Genomic DNA, 18,078 nt, shown 5'->3' on the forward strand with positions numbered 1-18,078 from the left:
TCTGGAAGCAAAAGGACCACAGTCTCAAAGGAGAAGTCAAAATCTTCTTCTTGTTCTGCTCCTACCACTGCTAAGACACCTACAAAGGAGGTAAGAAGTGCGACTTTGCTGTGAGTGCTTATGTCACTCTGCTCTTCCCCATCCACTTCCCTCCAGAGAAGCTTACAAAGGTAGCCATTTAGTCTGTCAGGACATTACCATTGCTGTGCTCCTCTGCAACGGGCCGTGCGCATGCTCCATGTCCGTCTGCAGCTGGAAGCAGCAATTTCAAAGACATGCATGAGAACTGGCACAGACTCCTTCTCGACCCATTTCCACACGCAAAGCTCCCGTTTCAGCCAACACGTGTAATGTGGTATCGTGTGACGGAAAGAACGAAAAGAGCAAACACAGCCAGCGTGTTAGGCATCTCTGTTGAGCAGGGCTTTCAAAAGGGGCCACAGTACACCTGCCCAAGATAGAGAGGACCTAGGCAGAAGCGGCTAAGTGTCTAGACTGTAGGCCCTATGCACAACCACTTGACTCTGCGTGGGTCCAGAGAAGAGAGCTGTATAGTGGAAAACCAGCAATCCTCACAGCTTTACTGCTTCAATCCTGTACTAGAAATCCACCTCAAAGGCCAGCAGCTAGGAGACCCAGGTCATTAGCTTGACCTCACTTCATCCCAGTCCTAACCGAACAGCTTGCCTGCAGCTCCAGCATGTCAAAATCCTAGTTACGAGTGTGTGGCGCAAGCAGCAGCAGAGGGAAACGAGCCCAAATGCAAGTGAGCCCAGTGGGGTCACACTGCCTCCTTCAGAGTAGGTACCTCAGAATCAGAAGATATGTAAAAATCTTCCTTTTGCTTTGCTTCTGCTTCTGGTAAGACACCTATAAAGGAGGGAAGAAGTGCGATGCTACTGTTCGTGCTTATTTTACTCTTCTTTTCCTCATCCCTCAAGGCCTGCATCCAGTTGATTGGTTATCATTCTCCTACAGGCTACAGTGATTTGTCCTCATCACCTTCTCCACAGTGAAGAATCCTACCTGCTCTGGTCATTGCAAGTGTGCCCAAAGGAATGTCAGCAGTTGTCCCTGAACAAGAGCTGTCAAGTACTGCTGGCCCTTTTGTGCCTCCTGCAGAACATTTCCCCATCCTTTCACAGCTTGCATATTCCTCCAGTTGGTTACAAATACTAAGGGAAGGAAATGCAGTTGGTAAAAATACCCACACACTTGCATACACTCTCTACTGGAATAGTAACAGCCACTCATCACCCATCCTACCCATATGCATAGCCAGCTGGTAAAGTGTAACACACACACACAACTTACTGCAGTACTAGAGTAGGGGAGACTGGAAGACTCACTACAGGCATGTTCACACTACAGGAGCCTATTCTTGTCTATGGAGTAACTCACCCCTCACTACAGTCTCATCTCCATAGAGTTACTCTATGGAGTAACTCACCCTCACTACAGTCTCATCTGATAAACCCTCTCTTGCCCCAGTAAGATTAACAAGCCCCCTGGCAGAGTAACATCTAAATACAAGGCTTCTACCTCAGCAGGATTCTATTTAATGCTGCAGCAACTCTTCACATCAAGCCGATGTAACCTCTCCTCAAACCCAGGCCTTACTTTGAAGGGCTTCAGAAATTCCCATGGTTAGCCTGAGGACCTGAGAGTTTAGAGAGCTCCTAAGTGGGATATCAAGGAGCCAACAAAGGTTGTCGTTGCATTCCAAGCACTGCAGGGGTTAACTACATTGCATAGGTGTTATCTTCTAACAATCCTGGGAGAGAGTCAGTTGGGGCTCCAGAGAGAGACCACTGGCAGGTTTGCTTCACAGGCGGAACTAAAAAACAAAACAAAGAAACCCAAGGAAACAAGAAAAGAAAATATTGATACTGTGCCAGAAGCCTGGAGGAAAAGAATGGACGTCTTGTTTTGCTAGAGCAATCCTCAGACATGCTTTATTCCTAAAGGGGTTTTTACTCCACTATTTACCCAGGCACCCTTCTGCTTCCCATTGATACAGGCTGACAGAAGGGGCAGGGGGAGAAGAAATGAAGTTGAGATCCAGTGACAAGAGGTCACGGGCAGTTGCTAATGGCTAGACAAGGCATGCTCGTAGGTGTAATGCAGTTCATTCACCCTTCACTTAGACTACCAGCACTAGGAAAGAGGACTATTTCCTTCAGCCTAGCTGTTAAGCACACAGAGCCACCTTAGTGAAGGAACATCCAGGCCTGCAAAGCTACCCATGAGAGGAAGAAAACTGCTGAAGAGTTTAAGTCGGGGGTTATCAGTTAGATGCTCTCTGGAACAAAAGGCGGGTAGTTGCTAGTCAGTTGAATTGAGTGGAGCTTGGCAGCACACAGGTGAACTCTGGGAGAGAACTGTGGGGGCAAGCTTTCCACAACTTCCAAATCCACTCTTGACACAGAAAGAGATCTATCAGAAGACGTCACTGAGCTCAGCTTCAGCAAAGGTCTCAACACCTCATTAAACCCCGGTGATGTTACCAAAAAGGGTTGTACACCAGTACAGACATTCTGAGAAGGCAGCTGCTCTGAGAACATAAAACACTTAGCACATCTAAGCACGTCAGCATAATGCATAGCTGTGTGGCCGATCTGGTCTTCATGAGAAAGATCAAAATCATGCCAAAGAAGCAGCTGTATTATTTGCATATCGCCAGCAACAACAGCAACCATAAAAATGGTCCTAAAGCATCCAAGAGGTGATAGGAAATATATCAGCTTCTGCAGACTTTGCATTGCCATTACTTCAGTCCCTCTTTGCTCTCCAAACAATTCCTTTCCCCTCTCCCACACGCAGAGTGAAAGCACAGCCAAACATGTGGAAGCGTCGGAGAATTCAGGTTGGCAGGACCTCAGGAGGTCTCCAGGCCAATCACCTGCCCCGAGCAGATTTGGGGGGTGGGAGTGTGCACGCGCACGCCTGTCAGTCTGTGTGTGTGCGCGCACATGTGACACCACAGTCAATGCTTTCTTGCAGTCCTCAGTGTGGAAATCATCCCCTGAGCTAAGAGAGCAGTCGAGCGCAGGTCTGCTTTCACAAGTCACACAGAAGGAGCTCCTTCTGGGCAGCTCCTGGTTCTTTTTCAAAGCTCATTCCTATGCCTGCCATCAATCCAACTTGAAAAATGCTAAGGAGTCCCACAGGCACTTTTGACAAATCCTTCACCTTTTGTGCTTATCTTTAACATACATGTCAGCTCCTTTTTGAAGAAGGAACTCCACCACCTCTTTGCAGTGTTTGGTGATCGCAAGAGTAAGCAGAGTGTATCCCAACTGAAAGGAGAGATCATCTCCCTTAGAATAACACAGAAAAGTCAAGCAAGTTTTGGGAAGAGGAGCCTTACCCAAAGCCCAAGCTTACCTCATTCTGAGCATCAATATGGGCATTGTGCTCAAGTAACAGCTCCAATAGAGATTTGTTAGGAATAACAGCAGCCAGGTGAAGGGCAGTGTTGCCGTCAGCACCTCTGAGGTCAGGGTTGGCACCGTGCTCCAGCAGGATAGCCACACAGTCTTTGTGCTCGTGCCATACTGCCTGGAAACAAGGCACAAAGGAAGAATAACTTCCAACATCTACGTTGCTCTCTGTCAGAACTCCTGCATCTTGCCAATACTGGAAAGTATGAACATCTTCAAAGATTAGGCACCATAGGCCCCTTCCCCGCTGACTACAAGATACCTGTTTTTATGCAGGCCTACGTAAAGAATTGTGCAAGGTGTGTATCACTCAGTGCATAAGCGATAAGCCCAATGTACAACAGCTTGTTGTACATACATACATACATACATACAATTGCTTGTACATACCTGCATCAGTGGCAATCTCTTAAAATTGTCACAAGGGTTTAGCTGGCACTTCTCTCCTGCTAGAAATCGAACGACATCTGCATGGCTGTTCACACAAGCAAGATGCAGAGGTGTCCTAGAAATTAAATAGATTCAGTTAACACAGACAGCTGAAGACATCGTTTCAGGCTATAGGTACCCACCGCATAGGGCCACAAGCCTCATGTGGCAAAAAACAAGCCGAAAGCAAGTTGTCTCGTTCCAGAGCCAGTGGCAGCAGTTGCACACCCAAAGTCTGTGGCTGGCTAGGCAAAGTGCCCAACGTATCTGTTGAGGCAGGAGGCATTTCCTCAGCTGCTTCAATGCACCTGCACAAGCAGGCTCCTGTGCCCAGACACCGGTCCCTGCCTCCAGCAGGACTGCCCAGCCACCCAGCGCAGCAAAGGAGACTGCATCTTGGCAGCCTGGAGTCTACGGAGACGGCGGAGTCTGCGTAAGCCCCTGGGTTTTCCCCCAGTCAGTCCATGCCAGATGTGTCCCAGTGACAGAAGGGATGGGGTTTCTAACAGCAATGGGAAGGCTGTGCCATGTCCTTCTGCAAATCCATGCCCTGCTCAAGCAAGCCGCTCAGTCTGGCAACTGGAAAGGAGCCGTCTCTGCTTGGACGAAAGCCTGCTGAGCTCCACAGAAGATTCACTACAGGGACCAGGCTGGCAGGGCAGGGCAGGGCAGGGCAGAGCATCTGCCGCCTCCAGTCCCAGCTTGGGAGGCCTCCGGTGAGGCCAGCGCTGTGGGGACAGCCCTGCTCCGAGGGCGCTTCGGGCGTGCTGGGCTTTGCCGGCTCTTCCAGCCAGGGTGGGTGGAGGCTTTGCTACGCGCACTGCCTGCCCCTTACTGCTTCTCCGCGTCCAGCCCGTTGATTTGGAGTCTCTTCCGCCACCAGCACCGCTGCAGCCGGGCCAGGTCACCGCTGGCGGCCGCGCTGTGCAGCCCGGCCCGGCCCTTCTCCCGGAGCTCGGAGGCCCCGGCGGCGCAGGGCGCGGGAGCGCTGTGGGACGGCGGCCGCTCCCGCGCCCTCCTGAGCAGTCCGAGGAGCCTCTGCATGCTGCGGCGGGGACGGGGGGCACGGCCCGCCTCGGCGTTAGCGGCCGCAGGAGGCGCCCGGCGGACTCTGCCGAGCCCCGAGCGGGGAGGGGGAGAGGGCGCGGAGAGCCCAGCCCCGAGCGGCGGCCGCGGCTCGCAGCCCCCGAAGCTCCCGGCCAGTGACGCGCTGCCGCTCCCGCCGCGACGGTGACGCCTGCAGGGGGCGACCTAACAGCGGCAGCGGCGAGCGCGCTCGTGACGTCGCAGAGGGGGCGCGACGGAGCCGTCGTAGGGGGCGGGCGGCCGGAAAGCGCCTTAGAAGCTGCGGCGTTGGCAGTGCCGCTGCTACAGCGCCGTGCGTGCTGGCCGGTTAGGGTGCGGGAGGCTGCGTGCCTCCGTGCCTCGGGCGAGGTTTTGCAGTAAAAGATACGGTAGGGCTGGCCACGGCCGGGGCTGCTGACAAACCCTTGAACGCGCAGCAAAGCGTCGCCCCGTCCCACCTCTCCAGCGGTGCTGCGTGAACGGCGCCAACCCGCTGGATGTGCCCGCTGCTGCCCGCGGCCCGAGCCGTGAGCCCAAGATAGGTGTTAGCCGTGGAGCTGGGTAGCTGCGTAGTGTGAATGTAGCCAGATTGGGTGAACTCGCGTGCCTTACTAAGCGCCAGTCTCCGGCGGAGGAACCGAATAGGGGACTTCAGGGGCTGAGAAAAGAAGCGTCTTGCCACAAGGGAGAAAACAGGAATAGGAGAAAGCTACCGGCCTGAAGTCAGCGAAATTCCGTAATAACTAGGGTAATGGCAAAGTGGCTGGGGGAGATCATGACCACCGACTCAGCTGAGGAGCTATGCACATTACACCACCCCACACACACTTTCTAGGAACATGCACGCTAATTTAAGTACATGTAGGCAACAGCAACTGATACAGTAATCGCTCATCAATGAATGTAAACTGTTTTTTAAATTGTTTTGCTAATTATGTAACAATATAAACATGCTGTAGTTCTTGTACCGAGCCAAGCTAGCTCTGCGGGGTACCCCCTAGCCCCCAGCTTTGCGCACACCTGCAGTGGAGGGAATGCCTCGACCCTGTGCGAGTGCGGGCCTCGCGGACCGGCTGAAGACCCCGCTTTTCGGGACGACACGAGCCCGCCTGCGCGGCCTCCCTCTCCGCCTGGGCAAGAGCCCGGTTCTGTCGTGACTGGGGTTTTTGGGGGTGGGGGGGTTTTGCCGCTCGCCTGCACTCGCGGTTTAGCGAGGGAGCGGGCTCAGCGCTGTGGGAGAAAGCCGCTGGCCCTGCCGTGCTGCGCGGACACGACGGAGGGGGCCCTGGGCTCCCCGCGGGGGGAAGGCGGGGCCGCCGCGCGGGAATGGCGGCGAGCGCCCGGCGGCGGCTCCTCCCGGACTGGATGGGGGCGGCGGGGGACGAGCCGGCGGCCGCGGCGCCCCCCAGGGCCGGGCGGCGGCGGCGGCGGGCGGCGGCGGGGCCCAGGTAGTGCCGCTGGGGCGGGAGGGGCGGCGGGGCCGGCGGGCGGGCGAGGCCGGGCCCTGCCGCCGCTGAGCGTCTCCCCGTGCGGCGCCCAGGGCGGCGGCGGTGGTGTACTGCATGAACGAGGCGGAGCTGGTGGACGTGGCGCTGGCGGTCCTGGCCGAGGTGAGCCCGGACCCCCGAGGCTGGCGACGTGGCCCTGGCTGTACCCGAGCGGGGCCAGGCGGGCTCCTGGGCGCGGGCAGGGAGCGCTGCCGCCTCCGGCTCCCTGGCGGCCCCTCTGCGGGAGGTGGAGCCGGGGCCGCTGCCGATCGCGCTCGGGGTTCCCGGTCCCCTTCCTCCCCGTCCCGGAGGCTGCCGGGCCCGGCGCAGCTGCCTTTGTTCCCCGGCCGCCCCGCCGGGCGCTGCGAGACAAAACCAGCCTCCACCGCGGACCTGGGGACTGGTGAGGGGGTGTCCCGCGGGGATGGTGGGCTGCCCCTCATGCCCCTTGGGGTGCTTCTGGGGTGAGGTGCACACAGCCGGGTCTGGTTGTTTTCCCTTTGGTCAGAATCTACAGCGTGAGGAAGGTGAGGAGAAGGCCCGATCCGGGAGCAAAGAGGAGCAGGAGCTCCAGCCAACACCAAAGGGGGCTCCTGGAAACCCAGCCAGCACCGAGGGAGGCAGTGACTGCAGTCCAGCTCTCCCATCGCCTCTGGATGCTGGTGCCGCTGCAGAGAGGACAGGCGGGAAGGACTCCGAGGACGATGTTCTGAAATATGTCAGAGAGATCTTTTTCAGCTAACATTGCCTTCTCTGCAGCTCCCCAGGAGCAAAGGGGACAGTGGGGAAGGTGTCCCCTCCCACAGCACTGAGGATGGTGGGAGGATGGCCTGGGGTGGGCTGTGTATCTGTCCTGTTGGCAAGGAGGCCTATGAAGTCCATGGGGGAAAAGGAAGGGGGCACTTGCTTCTCCCAGTGTGTGCTGGGTTCAGTGGGATTTGGTTCCAGATTAGCTTATGTTCATTTCTGTTTGGCATTTCAGACCACGGACAGATTAAAGAGGACATTCAGGTTTCTGTGAGTGTCCCTTTGGTGGGTCAGTGTTGGGACTGGAGGGGAGCAGGGAGTTGTTGGCCCTGCAAGGCCTTTGCTGGCTTTGCAGAGCAAGGTGGTCATGGTTCAGCCTTGGGGCTCCCTTGTCCTTGCAGTCCCTCTGTGACAGCTGCAGTGGGGCCTGGCAGGCTGTCCCCATTGGACCTGATGCTGAATTTGCCTCCAGGCTTGTGCAGGCCTCCCACAGCTGAGGAAGACATGGGAAGGAGCAGACTGGCAGGGGCAGGGACCATCCTGAAGGAGGTCACCCCGTGGCAATGTGCATGGGGGTCTAGGGTGGGATGATGATGGCCTGGCATCCTGTTCCTGGCCTGAAACGGGGGGATGAACAAACCACATGAGGCTGGGGCAGGTGCGAGAGGAGAGCCTTTACTGAAATGAAAAATCAGTCAAACCAGCACTACCGGCCACATCCCCACCAAGACTGAGCAGGAGAGAAAACAGACACTCATGTCCCTGAGGGGGATGGGGGGGAAAGCAGGCACTTCTTTGTGCAAGGTTACAGACATGGCATGGAGCAGCGCTGTGCACCACCATGGCGGAGAGACCCCATCCAGTGCTCTGGGTATGATGGCCCAGCTGGGGCACAGCACCCCGGCCTTTGGCAGCCCTGGCCCTGCTCCCTGAGCACACCCTTGGGTGAGGGGTGTGTGGGTCTGAGCTAGCTTTGCAGCGAGCTGCCCTCGCACAGAACCAGTTCCGGAGTCTCAAAAGGCTGATGGAGTGCTGGGCTCAGCCCCGTAATATCAGTGAGGACAAACCTGGGGCTCTGCACCAAAATCCTCTGCTTCCTCATGGAAACCCTCCTTGTCAGGGCTGAACACAGCTTGTGTTCAGCGAGTTGTTAGGCTGCTTCTCCAGGTGCTCTGCTGCTGCTGGGGTCAGATGTGGTACACTTCACCCTAAGGAACTAAAGCAGAGTCACTCCAGATATTCCAGCCGGTGAAGTACAGGTGCTCCTGCTGAAGAGAGTACTTCCAGTGCACCTCTGGGGCTGCCACTGCTGTGATGGCAGTGTGAAGCGACAGCGGCTTAAATCACAATTGCCTTGAAGGCATCCCTGGTTAGTCCAGGAGGTGGAGGACAGTCTCTTTGGGCAACTCCAATAAAGGAAGCCTGTTTGCTTCTCTGCCTGCCTATACTTAGGCTACATATGGGCAGAGGGCTGTGTCTGCTGTGTGCTGGTTCTGATCTGTCCCCTTCACCGTCCTCTGGGTCAGGGCCAGAAATGCTGCCGCTTTGATGCTGTGCCCCAGGCTGAGGGGTGTGTTAGACGCTGCTGTTCTCGGGAAGCTTCCGCACTGTGCTGTGGGTGTTGGTGTCTGCTGCCTGCTCGCTACAGGAGCGCTGCACGCAGCCGTACGCCAGAGCATGGCTGGACATGGGCCTTTGGACTAAGGATCAAATTCCTGCCAGTGACTAAAGCTGTAGTAGGAAAACTGTTTTAAATCAGGTTATCAACAGCCCTTGCATTTTCTTCACTGTTAAATCTCAATGGGCAGGGCCTCCTCAGTAAAAGGGCTTTGACATAGTTGTGTGTGCTTGGCCCAGCTGAGGTACATAGTGGCAGTGAGAATCTGGAGCAGTAGCAGAACCTGAGTCCCAAGCAGTGCCAGGAAGCCCCCAGTGAAATCAGAGGGGTGAATCCACTGCGAGGTTTGGAAAAGAAATGTACCCAGGCCTCCAGACAGAATTACCGTCTTGATGATGAGTACGACGAGGATTGCCTTCCAGCCCTTTCTCTCCTCTGTGCACTTCACATGTGCAACAAAAATGGGGTAGAAGATGCTGAAGACCAGGCAGGCATACACACAAACCCTGGCTAGCACCATTCCTGGTAGGCTGATGCCCATCACCTGCAGCTGCTTGTACTCCAGGCACTGCAGCTCCCCAGCTGTCTCATTCCATAGGCAGAAGTTGTAAAAGCCAATGCGTTTGTCAGGGAGGTCGATCAGGTTCCCGGCTTCCCACAGCAGCGCGTAGAGCATCAAGGCCAAGGTCCCTGCAGCCTCAAGGAGGCTCAGTGCACAGAGCAGGTGCCCAGTGCACTTCTGTTGCAGCAGACCCATCCTGGTGCCCGCATGCTCTCTCGATACCGTGGTAAAGCCTGCTGTGGGGACGCCTGCTGCAAAACATGAAGTGGGGGGGACCCGTTGGTTGTTGCATGTTAAGGTTCCCTTCCCAAGATGTGCTCTGAGCCTGTGTCGGTGAGGTCTCAGGAATCCCCTTGCAAGGAGAGCAGGAGTGTCTCAGTCTTGCCTCTGACTGTGCTGTGCATGTGTTACTGGCTCGTGGGGGGTGCATTTTTGGTCACAGCAAAGGTGGCTTAATGATTTCCTGTGCGTGGAGCACCACTGGGAAGACAGTATGGCTCCCTTAGCCCCACGCATGCCCTTTGCACCATGGTCTCACGTTGGACAAGAGAGGCATTTGTCAGCAAACTGCAGTGATGGGAGGGGAGCAAAACATTGCTGTCTGGTAAAGAGGGGGTTAAGAGCTATTCTGGGAAAATGCTTGTCTCTCAGTTCTGGTCAGACAAGGACATTCCTTGTGATCTTCAGACCACTGAGTAGAATGCAGGCATGACAGGGTCTGAAGTGCAGGACTCCTCCTGCCTCCCCACCGCTCCCGGTAGCTCTGGGACACCTGATGCCATTGATGCCACTCATGGCACATGCCCCTGAGGCCCTTGCATGCCTGTACATTTCTGGGCACAGCAGGGCTGATTGCCCGCAGCCCTGCTCCCCACTGAGGCTGGCAGACATGGTGCTTCTCTGTCCCAGTGGCCTGGGGACTGATGCCCCATGCAGACAAGCAGTTACCCACCACAAAGAGGCACCCTGGACCCACCTGCAGCCACTCGCCCTCCTCTGAGGCCCAGGGAGATGGGTGCTATGGACACAGACCTGCGATTGCCATCCTCCTTGCTCCTCTCTCAGACTGCCTGGCAAACCCGACTCCCTGGTCCTCTCCCAGATGAGTGGACTGTCCTCAGTTCCCTCTTGCAGGTTTCTGCTTCACGCTGAAAAGCAGGCAAGTGGCATCAGGAAGGGGTATCCACTGGCTGCAGAGCCATGTGGCATCGCAGCACTGGCCACCAGGTCTGCACAGAGGCACAAACACAGGGCAAGGAACTCAGAGACCTTGGTTTCAAGCTCAGCCTCTGGCTTGAGGCTCTGCAAATAACCCCTTTCCTGCCTTTGCCAAGAATTACCTCCTGTGAATCATTTACCACCTTCCCTCAAGAAGTTCACAACATTGGTCCTGCTGTCTCCCCACCACTGCCCATTGCCCTGTGGTATATAATCCCGATGTCCTGGATGTCCCAGGCCATCACTCCACAGCCGCCTGTGGGTTTGGTACAGCCTCAGAGTTTTTAAGAGTGCTAGGAGAGACCCCACTCAATCTGTACCCGATGCCTGGCTGCAGTGCTGGTGACTACAGACCCTTCAGCATCCTCCTCCCTGTCTTTCTGGATACTTGGGAGTGGGGCACCTATGTTTAGTGTGCACAGGGATAAAGCTTCTCTGTCCCAAATTTCTCCTCCTCCACACAGTCATAGCCATGAGGAGCACACACACAGCATGGAAGGGGATCACAGCATCCAGACACTGACCTGTCCCCTTCCCTGGGTCACTTCTTGTAGCCTCCCTTGGAGGTCTTCTTCACAACAGCCTTCTGGAGAGACTGGAAGGTCACATGGAGGATACCCATCGTTCTGAATCTAAAATGAAGACACAAATGACCAGGAAAATATCTGTTCTTGGGCCCAGAGTGTGCTGCAGAATGAAACCTCATGCACATGTCATTTCACCAGGGTTTGTCTTGCCCCTGGTATTGCCTCTTGATTTGTCTGTCTTTACACGTGCTTTCCTGCAGCCAGACATTGCTGCTGTTCCTCTCCCTGTCCCACAAGGGCTCATGCCCACTCGCTGTTCTCCCTGCCGTCCTGCTTCGCAGCCCTCTGAAGGAGAAGAAGCTGCGCTTGGAGGCGGCTGCTGGTTAGGTGACCAGCTCCCCAGGGATTTCTGTCAGGACCAGTGCAGGCCAGCGGGCTCCTGGCCGTGCCCACCCACCAACCCTTGCTGTTGTATTTCTTTAGACTAGTTTCCTAAGCAAAACAGGCTTGTCAAAACAAGGGCTTTTTGTTCAATCATCTCACGTTATCCTTTATTTAACCCCCCCCGCCTCCATAAAATATAAAAGCAATTAAAAATTGTCCTAGTTGCACATGTTTTCTAGAGAGGGGACAGAAAATTAAATTCCTAGCAGGTTCGTGGAAATATGTGGCAGGGGTGGAGGAGAGCCACCTCGGAGACCCTGTGCTGCTATGTCATCTCTGCCTGTATGAGGGACTGGGGAAATCCCATGGTATCTCTGCCCTCCTCTCTGCTTTGAGGCCATGTCTATAAGGACCTGTTTTCTTCTCCCTGCGATGCCCCTCTGTTCACTCTGCCAAACTGCAGGTGGATTTACCCCTCAGCCTCCCGCTGCCTCCCCAGCCCAGCCCAGCCCAGCAGGTAAATCCCTGTCCCCAAGCGTGACAGTGAGAGGGACAGGAACACGCCTGGTGCGGGTGCCCCGTGCCAGCCGGGGCAGAGCGCGCACGGCTGGCCTGGAGGCGACGTGCGGTTTGTCAATGAAAGCCGAGACCTGGCGCCCTGTCCGCAGCGCGACCGCAGACACGGTGTTTGGCGAGCTCTGCAGCTCGGCCGCAAGGCGGGTTTGGAGGCAGCCTGGCTGAGGAGCAGGGGATAAACAGGAAAGAGCTCTCACCCCATGACCAGCTGGGGCTTTTCTCAGCCATCTGCAGCTCCTCCACCTCTAAGGAGGTGCCCGTGCCTTTGGATGGGACAGTCTGCAACTCTGCCTCAAAGGTGCAAGAAAGAAGAACCTGAGCATGGCACAGCGAGCCCCAACCTGGTTGCAGCCCCCTTATTTCTGGGCAGGCATTGCTGGAAGCACTGGACTTCACCATGGGAGAGCTCTATGTCTCAGTCTCTGGGGCAGAGAGAGGCTCCATGTGCACAGCTCAGGAGCTCCCTGGGGTGTCTGTGTGAGAGATGCGGCTTGTAGGGACCTTCTGTGCTGCTGGGACTGCATGGCCTTTCTTCCCTCTGCTGGCTGTAGGCAGGGGAGCACCTTCCCAGGCTGGGGCTGTGCCTTCCCCAAAGTGAGCTGCTGGTTGAGTGCCTGGGCAAAGGCAGCAGGACAAGGAGGCCAAGGCACACAGCTCTGGTGCAGGATCTGGCCTCTGTGCAGGGATGAACATCTCTGTGGAGCTGCTGGACCCCGCTGCAGTGAACAGGCTGAATGCAAAGGGGCGAAGGAATGGGCATTTTCTCTTGCACTGAGGAACCCCCCAGAAGACTTGGCTTTCCTGCATCCCCCTTCCCCAGCTGCTGCAGGGAGTAATGCCATGCAAGAGCAGTGGGAAAGGAAGGCAGCTTTGGGCTTGGTACCTTTCCTTCAAGGCACCCACTCCCCCCAGGATCCCTCTTTCCCCCTCAGGCGGGATAGGCTGTGGGGAAACCACAGGTGAAGAAAGGCCACTGACAAGCTAAGGACTGCTGGCAAACAGAAACCAGCCAGCAGCACACGGATCAGACTGCGGAGGAACTGCCCCAAAAGTGTCCCACAACTGGGGAAGGACCTGCTCCCTCCCAGACATTTGCACCCTGCAGCACCACTTCTTCTCCTGGCAGTTCCCCCCGATGCCAGCGGCGTTAAAAGGGTGCGGGACCCAGTGGAGGATACTTACGGGCTGCCCGTCTGGCTGGGTGCGGAGCTGAAACACGCTGGAGAGGATCGAGGTGCTGCCCTGGCGAGCTGAGCCGGTCTGTGGCTGCTGCCGGGGCCGGCGCCGGCTGGGCTCTGACACCACAGCCCCTGGTGTGTCACAGGCGGCTGCCTCTGCTTTCTGTTTCGATTTTGAGGGCCATGGGAGCCTGATGCAATGCTCCTCCCTGATACTGCGTCATCAAAATATGAGCAAGAAAACAAGCTCAGCCCAGCCGCCACCATCCAAACCGGGGACAGGTTTGCACTTTTTTCTGCCGGCTGTGCTAACCTATGTGAATAGCTGACCGGGCTAAGCTCACGCAGGAAAGTTGTGCTACTACAATGGCTTTGGTGTCCATAGGGGCTGAGATGAGTTTGTTTTGTTTGGACACTTCTGTAGAGGTGACTGACCGTCCCAGTGCCGACCCCAGTACCGCAGCACTGTCGGAGTTCACGGAACGCTTTGTCCTCCTTGCACTTTGAACGCAGCTCCCCTCCCTCTGCTTCCCTGACCCGGCTTCACCTGAGCTCCCCCCTCGCCCGCAGGCACAGCGCAGGAGAAGCGGCAAGCTGCCTGCTGCAACAGGAAACCTGTGAAACCTCGGGTGATGTAAGGAGTAAAACTCTCCTTCTGTTAGTCCTCCTGGCCAGATCCAGAACCATTTGTCCTGTCCTATAAGCGGCCTTGGTGGTGGGTCTGTTAGAGGTGTGTGTTGGGAGGGTGATATGTGTGGAACATCTAGCCATGAAGCTGTTCACAGAGTCCCACCTAGTAATTCCACATTTAGGGATGGTCTGGAAACCTCCAGGTGGTACACAGGTTGTGAGCCTGTAATATTGGCACTCACATCCAGGAGCACAAGGGAGGTGAAAGGAAATATGGGAGGAAGACCTAAAAGAAGCTGAGTGGATACAGCCATCAGCTGGTGGTGGTGGGGAGGTGCCTTCCCACCTGGCCTGAGTGCATGGAATTTTAGCATTGAGAAGGACAAGGATCTGCACTGAGGTCGTTCAGATCACAGATGGCTTGAACAGGAGTTATGGTGGGAGAAATCAGGGGCAGGGGCAGAAGGCTTGCAGCAAATAAAGCCTAGCGGGCCATAGCTGCTGAGCTGAATGTGGAGAATGGCACAGACACAGAAGGAAGCTGTGGGGGTGAAGGTGGCCATCATCTAACATGGAGATTGCTGGCTGGGAAATTGAGGTATGAGCAGACGACTGAGGTGAGACCTGTGTTCCAGTGAGGAAACATGCATTGGCAGGAGGCATGTTTGTACTCTCAAGAGGGGCGGTCACACAGCTTCGCCTCATGCCACTCACTTTTCTTTCATTCAGGAAGGAAAAGGCTGTATGATTTGGGTCTGGTGATCAGCCTACTCTTTAGCTGACCTCAGCACCACAGAGGAGGTTGCTGTTTTGCTGCCAAAGGCAGGAGGCACAAACATCCTCACTTCGCATTGGGGTCCTGTTTGCTGGGGCAATTGAGATGATTGCCACAGTGTGTCTGCTCCATCATGCCACAGCACGTCTCCCCCGAGTCATTGTCTTCCTACATAGGTGTCTGATCCCCTTCCCATCTCCTACACCTCAGCCCTCATGAGTGTGATGGATGGCTACACATCCTGGCTTTAGCCTTTGCACCTCCACCTCTTTGGCCTTCTCTGCACTGCCTAGAGCAATAAATACACCATTTGGGAATGTTACTTTTGGAGTGTGGCATCTTCCTGGCCATGGCTGTTTGCCCCACTGTGCACCTACAGCGGAAGCAGTCCTCATTGTTTCCCGAGGAGCCTTGTGTCTCCTCCCCTGCAGGGTCTTGGTCTCTGCTGCTTGTAATGCCTCCTGGGACGCCAAGGCTCCCAGCAGGGAGAGGTACAGTCAGCCTCTGGCTCAACACTTGCCCTTGGTACCACTGACCTTCTTATTCTGGAGGCCTCCTTCCACATCTTTGGCTGCTTCTCTGGCAGGTAGTTCCCCTGTGTTCTCCTTCCAGGCATTTGGTCAGGGAAGGCTGTACATGAAGACTGGGCAGGATGCAATACGCCCCGCTGTTCTCCTTCCTAGGGACATTTTACATGTGTCCCCTGGCTGCCCCTTTGGCTTCAGATGCTCAAAGCCTATCTGATGATGGAGCACTTGGGGAGGATAGGTGTGATGGGTGTGGGGTGGGGTAAGCAGGGGGATGACCATCAACATGTCTCATGGAGAAAGAATAGGAAGGGAGAGGAGAAAGAGAGCAGGACTTCTACATGTGTGTGGCTGGAGTTAGGAGAGATTGGATGGAGTGTTTGGGCTGCTGGGGTCTCGTGTCTAGGGGTGGGAAAGGAGAGCATTTCCCAGGAGCCTGCTTCTACTAAATTACTGTGCAATGGTTTCTTCCTGGAATTGTTTCCTGAAATAGAAATGTGACTTCTTGTGTGCATTAAAGAGATGTTCACATGGCTTTACAGTGGAATGAACTGCTCTGCAGCTCTTGGTTTCTTGTGGTGCAGTTAAAGCACTCACAGCAACACTGTCAGCAGTTCTAGCAATATTAGCAAGCACAAGTAAAGCATGAGATGAGCTGGGACTTCCAAAAGTGTTTTTCTCACTTTAGCCTGCTGTTTTAAAAGTAAGCTATTACACTTGCTTCTCAGAAGTTGGTTATGACCCTGGCCCTCATTGCTGAGGGAATCTCCACAGAACTCTGTTCCCTCTAGTAACTCAAAACCTCTCTCAGCTATAGTTAGTACTTCCCCATTGTACCAGACTTGAGGGATTCCTGTGGGAGTCCTTACACTGGTGAGAAGAGAGGTTGGAGTTCACTTCGTATTCTTCTACATTGTTTAGAAATCACTTTTATTTAGAAGAAATTGTAAAATTACTATTTTTTCTCATCTGTAAACTGCTGATAACTAAAAATAAATCAATCTCAGTGAGACAAAAGCAACTCTATGCTTTTCTTCCTATAGCTGCCATGAGGAGGTTGCTGGCAACCTAAGAGCTGGAGTTCAAGGCAGTGCAAAGCTAAATGGCTTTGTGCTGTCAGCATGTGTGCTGCATTTAGGATTCCGTGAGACTGAACCCTAACCCTGCAGTGTATCACATGTGAGGCTCCCAGAACTCATTCCCCAGGCCTGGTGCCCACCTGGCTGCAGCCTTTGGCTTGGAAGGTGCCCTTCTTCAACCATACTTGCATCCAGTTCTAGCCCTGACAGAAAGCTGACCTACTTGTCTCTGAGAGGCCTTGTAATGATGACTTGTGCCTGTGTGTCTAATTTTTTGTCTTTATTACTGCATTTTGTTTTGCTGTAAAACAATGTGATTTTTCCTCGTTTCTTATACAGTGCACAATAGAGCGGCTGCATGGGATATCTCCTTCCAGCAATACATTTTAAGTATTTGGCCAATTCTTTCTTCTTGCAGATACAAATAATTTAGGTTTTATTTATTATTGGCGATTCTAGCTCAGCCCCTCTCAAATGCTCAAAACGTGATGGCCCTGATTTTGCAGCAATAGGTTGCACTGTATGGATTAAAATGGAGCATGCTGTAGAGACAGAAATGAGGCAGAGAGAGGAAGCCCACGGACTTGCTTACTGAGCAATCCTAAGCGCTAGGAAATTTAAAGGAGACAAAACTCAGTTACCTGTCTTAAGGAGCATATGTTTCACCTCTTTTCACAAATATCTGTAAAATGCTATACACATTAAGAAAATGCAAACTATGCAGGTATATGACTGTAACGAATAAAATATTACCCAGGTATGTAAGAAGACATGAATGGCCACACTGGGTTAGGCCAAGGGGCCATCTATCATAGCACCCAGCCTCCAGGATGATCGTGCATGGATGCCCAGGGGAGAGCAGGAACAGAACAAACATATCCAATACTTTTCCCCAAACACTCTCCTAGATTCTCACTCTTTTCAGCTGAGATTTCCCAAGCCATATGTGTCTATTCAAAAATTCCCAGTGGTCTATCTATAAGGTACAGGTCCACCTGAATCCATGTACGTTTTTTGCATCCGTGACATCCTTTAGCAAAGAGTTCCACAGACTGATTATTTGTGTAGAGATTTTATGTCAAATGTTTTTGAGTGTAACATGTATTTGGTTTGTTGGTGAAAGGGAGGGAATAATTTTTGTGGCTTATGACGCTGCAGTTTCTCTACTATGATCAAGGAATGGTGGCTTCAGTTGCTCAGTGAATATTCCCTTTCCTTGAGAATCTTAGGGAAACTTCCAAATACAGTGAAAAAAAAAAAAGGAAAAAAAGGGGACACACACACTTAGCTCTTCACAAGAACTCCTTCTGGAAGTGGAGTCTGCCTCACAAAACCAGTTTTTTTAAGACAAATGATTGTTTAAGACAAATGATACTTTACATTGAGGACAGACTCCCTACTAAACTAGTTTAGAATTTGGAATACTTCTTCATGTGGTGGGAGAAACTTCATGTGTACATTAGCCAATGTGTGTGAACTATTTTTCAGGAAAAAAAGAGCAAGGATTTTGATTTCTGCAGGTATCTACTCCCTCACTGGTAGAGTCATAAACCATACCAAAGTCTTGGGAATTGTTTAAGCAAATCAGACACATGACACTTTCATGTGCCTTCATTGGCTAAAGAACTGGCGCTCCAAATTATACCCCGGTATTTTGCAGTACATTGTCTGTTCTTTGCTTCAGGCTGTAACAGCAGAGAGAACTCCAGTGTGTCTTGTGCCTGGCAGGATTTACTGTTCTCAAAATTTGTATCTTGGCTTGGTGTCCTGCTTTTCTTGGGCCTTGTGCTTTTTGAGGGGAGTTTCTCCTTCATTTTCCTTTCTTCCTTTTTT

General features: G+C 53.8%; 2 protein-coding genes across 2 annotated transcripts; one reads left to right on the forward strand and one right to left on the reverse strand.

The window, feature by feature from the left end:
- Positions 1–6,263: 6,263 nt before the first annotated feature.
- On the forward strand, positions 6,264–7,166 carry CYREN (cell cycle regulator of NHEJ; the record flags this gene model as incomplete). The annotated part of the gene is given in 3 exon segments (XM_082013386.1): positions 6,264–6,386; positions 6,479–6,547; positions 6,933–7,166. Coding segments are annotated over 3 exon segments (426 nt in total).
- Positions 7,167–8,961: 1,795 nt separating this feature from the next.
- On the reverse strand, positions 8,962–9,555 carry TMEM140 (transmembrane protein 140; the record flags this gene model as incomplete). The annotated part of the gene is made up of 1 exon (XM_082010281.1): positions 8,962–9,555. Exon 1 carries the CDS (start codon positions 9,544–9,546, stop codon positions 8,962–8,964), a length of 585 nt encoding a protein of 194 aa, XP_081866407.1. The 5' UTR covers positions 9,547–9,555.
- Positions 9,556–18,078: the final 8,523 nt, after the last annotated feature.

This window comes from Phaethon aethereus (genome assembly GCF_964289735.1).
Source record: "Phaethon aethereus genome assembly, chromosome: 1".
NCBI lineage: Eukaryota > Metazoa > Chordata > Aves > Phaethontiformes > Phaethontidae > Phaethon > Phaethon aethereus.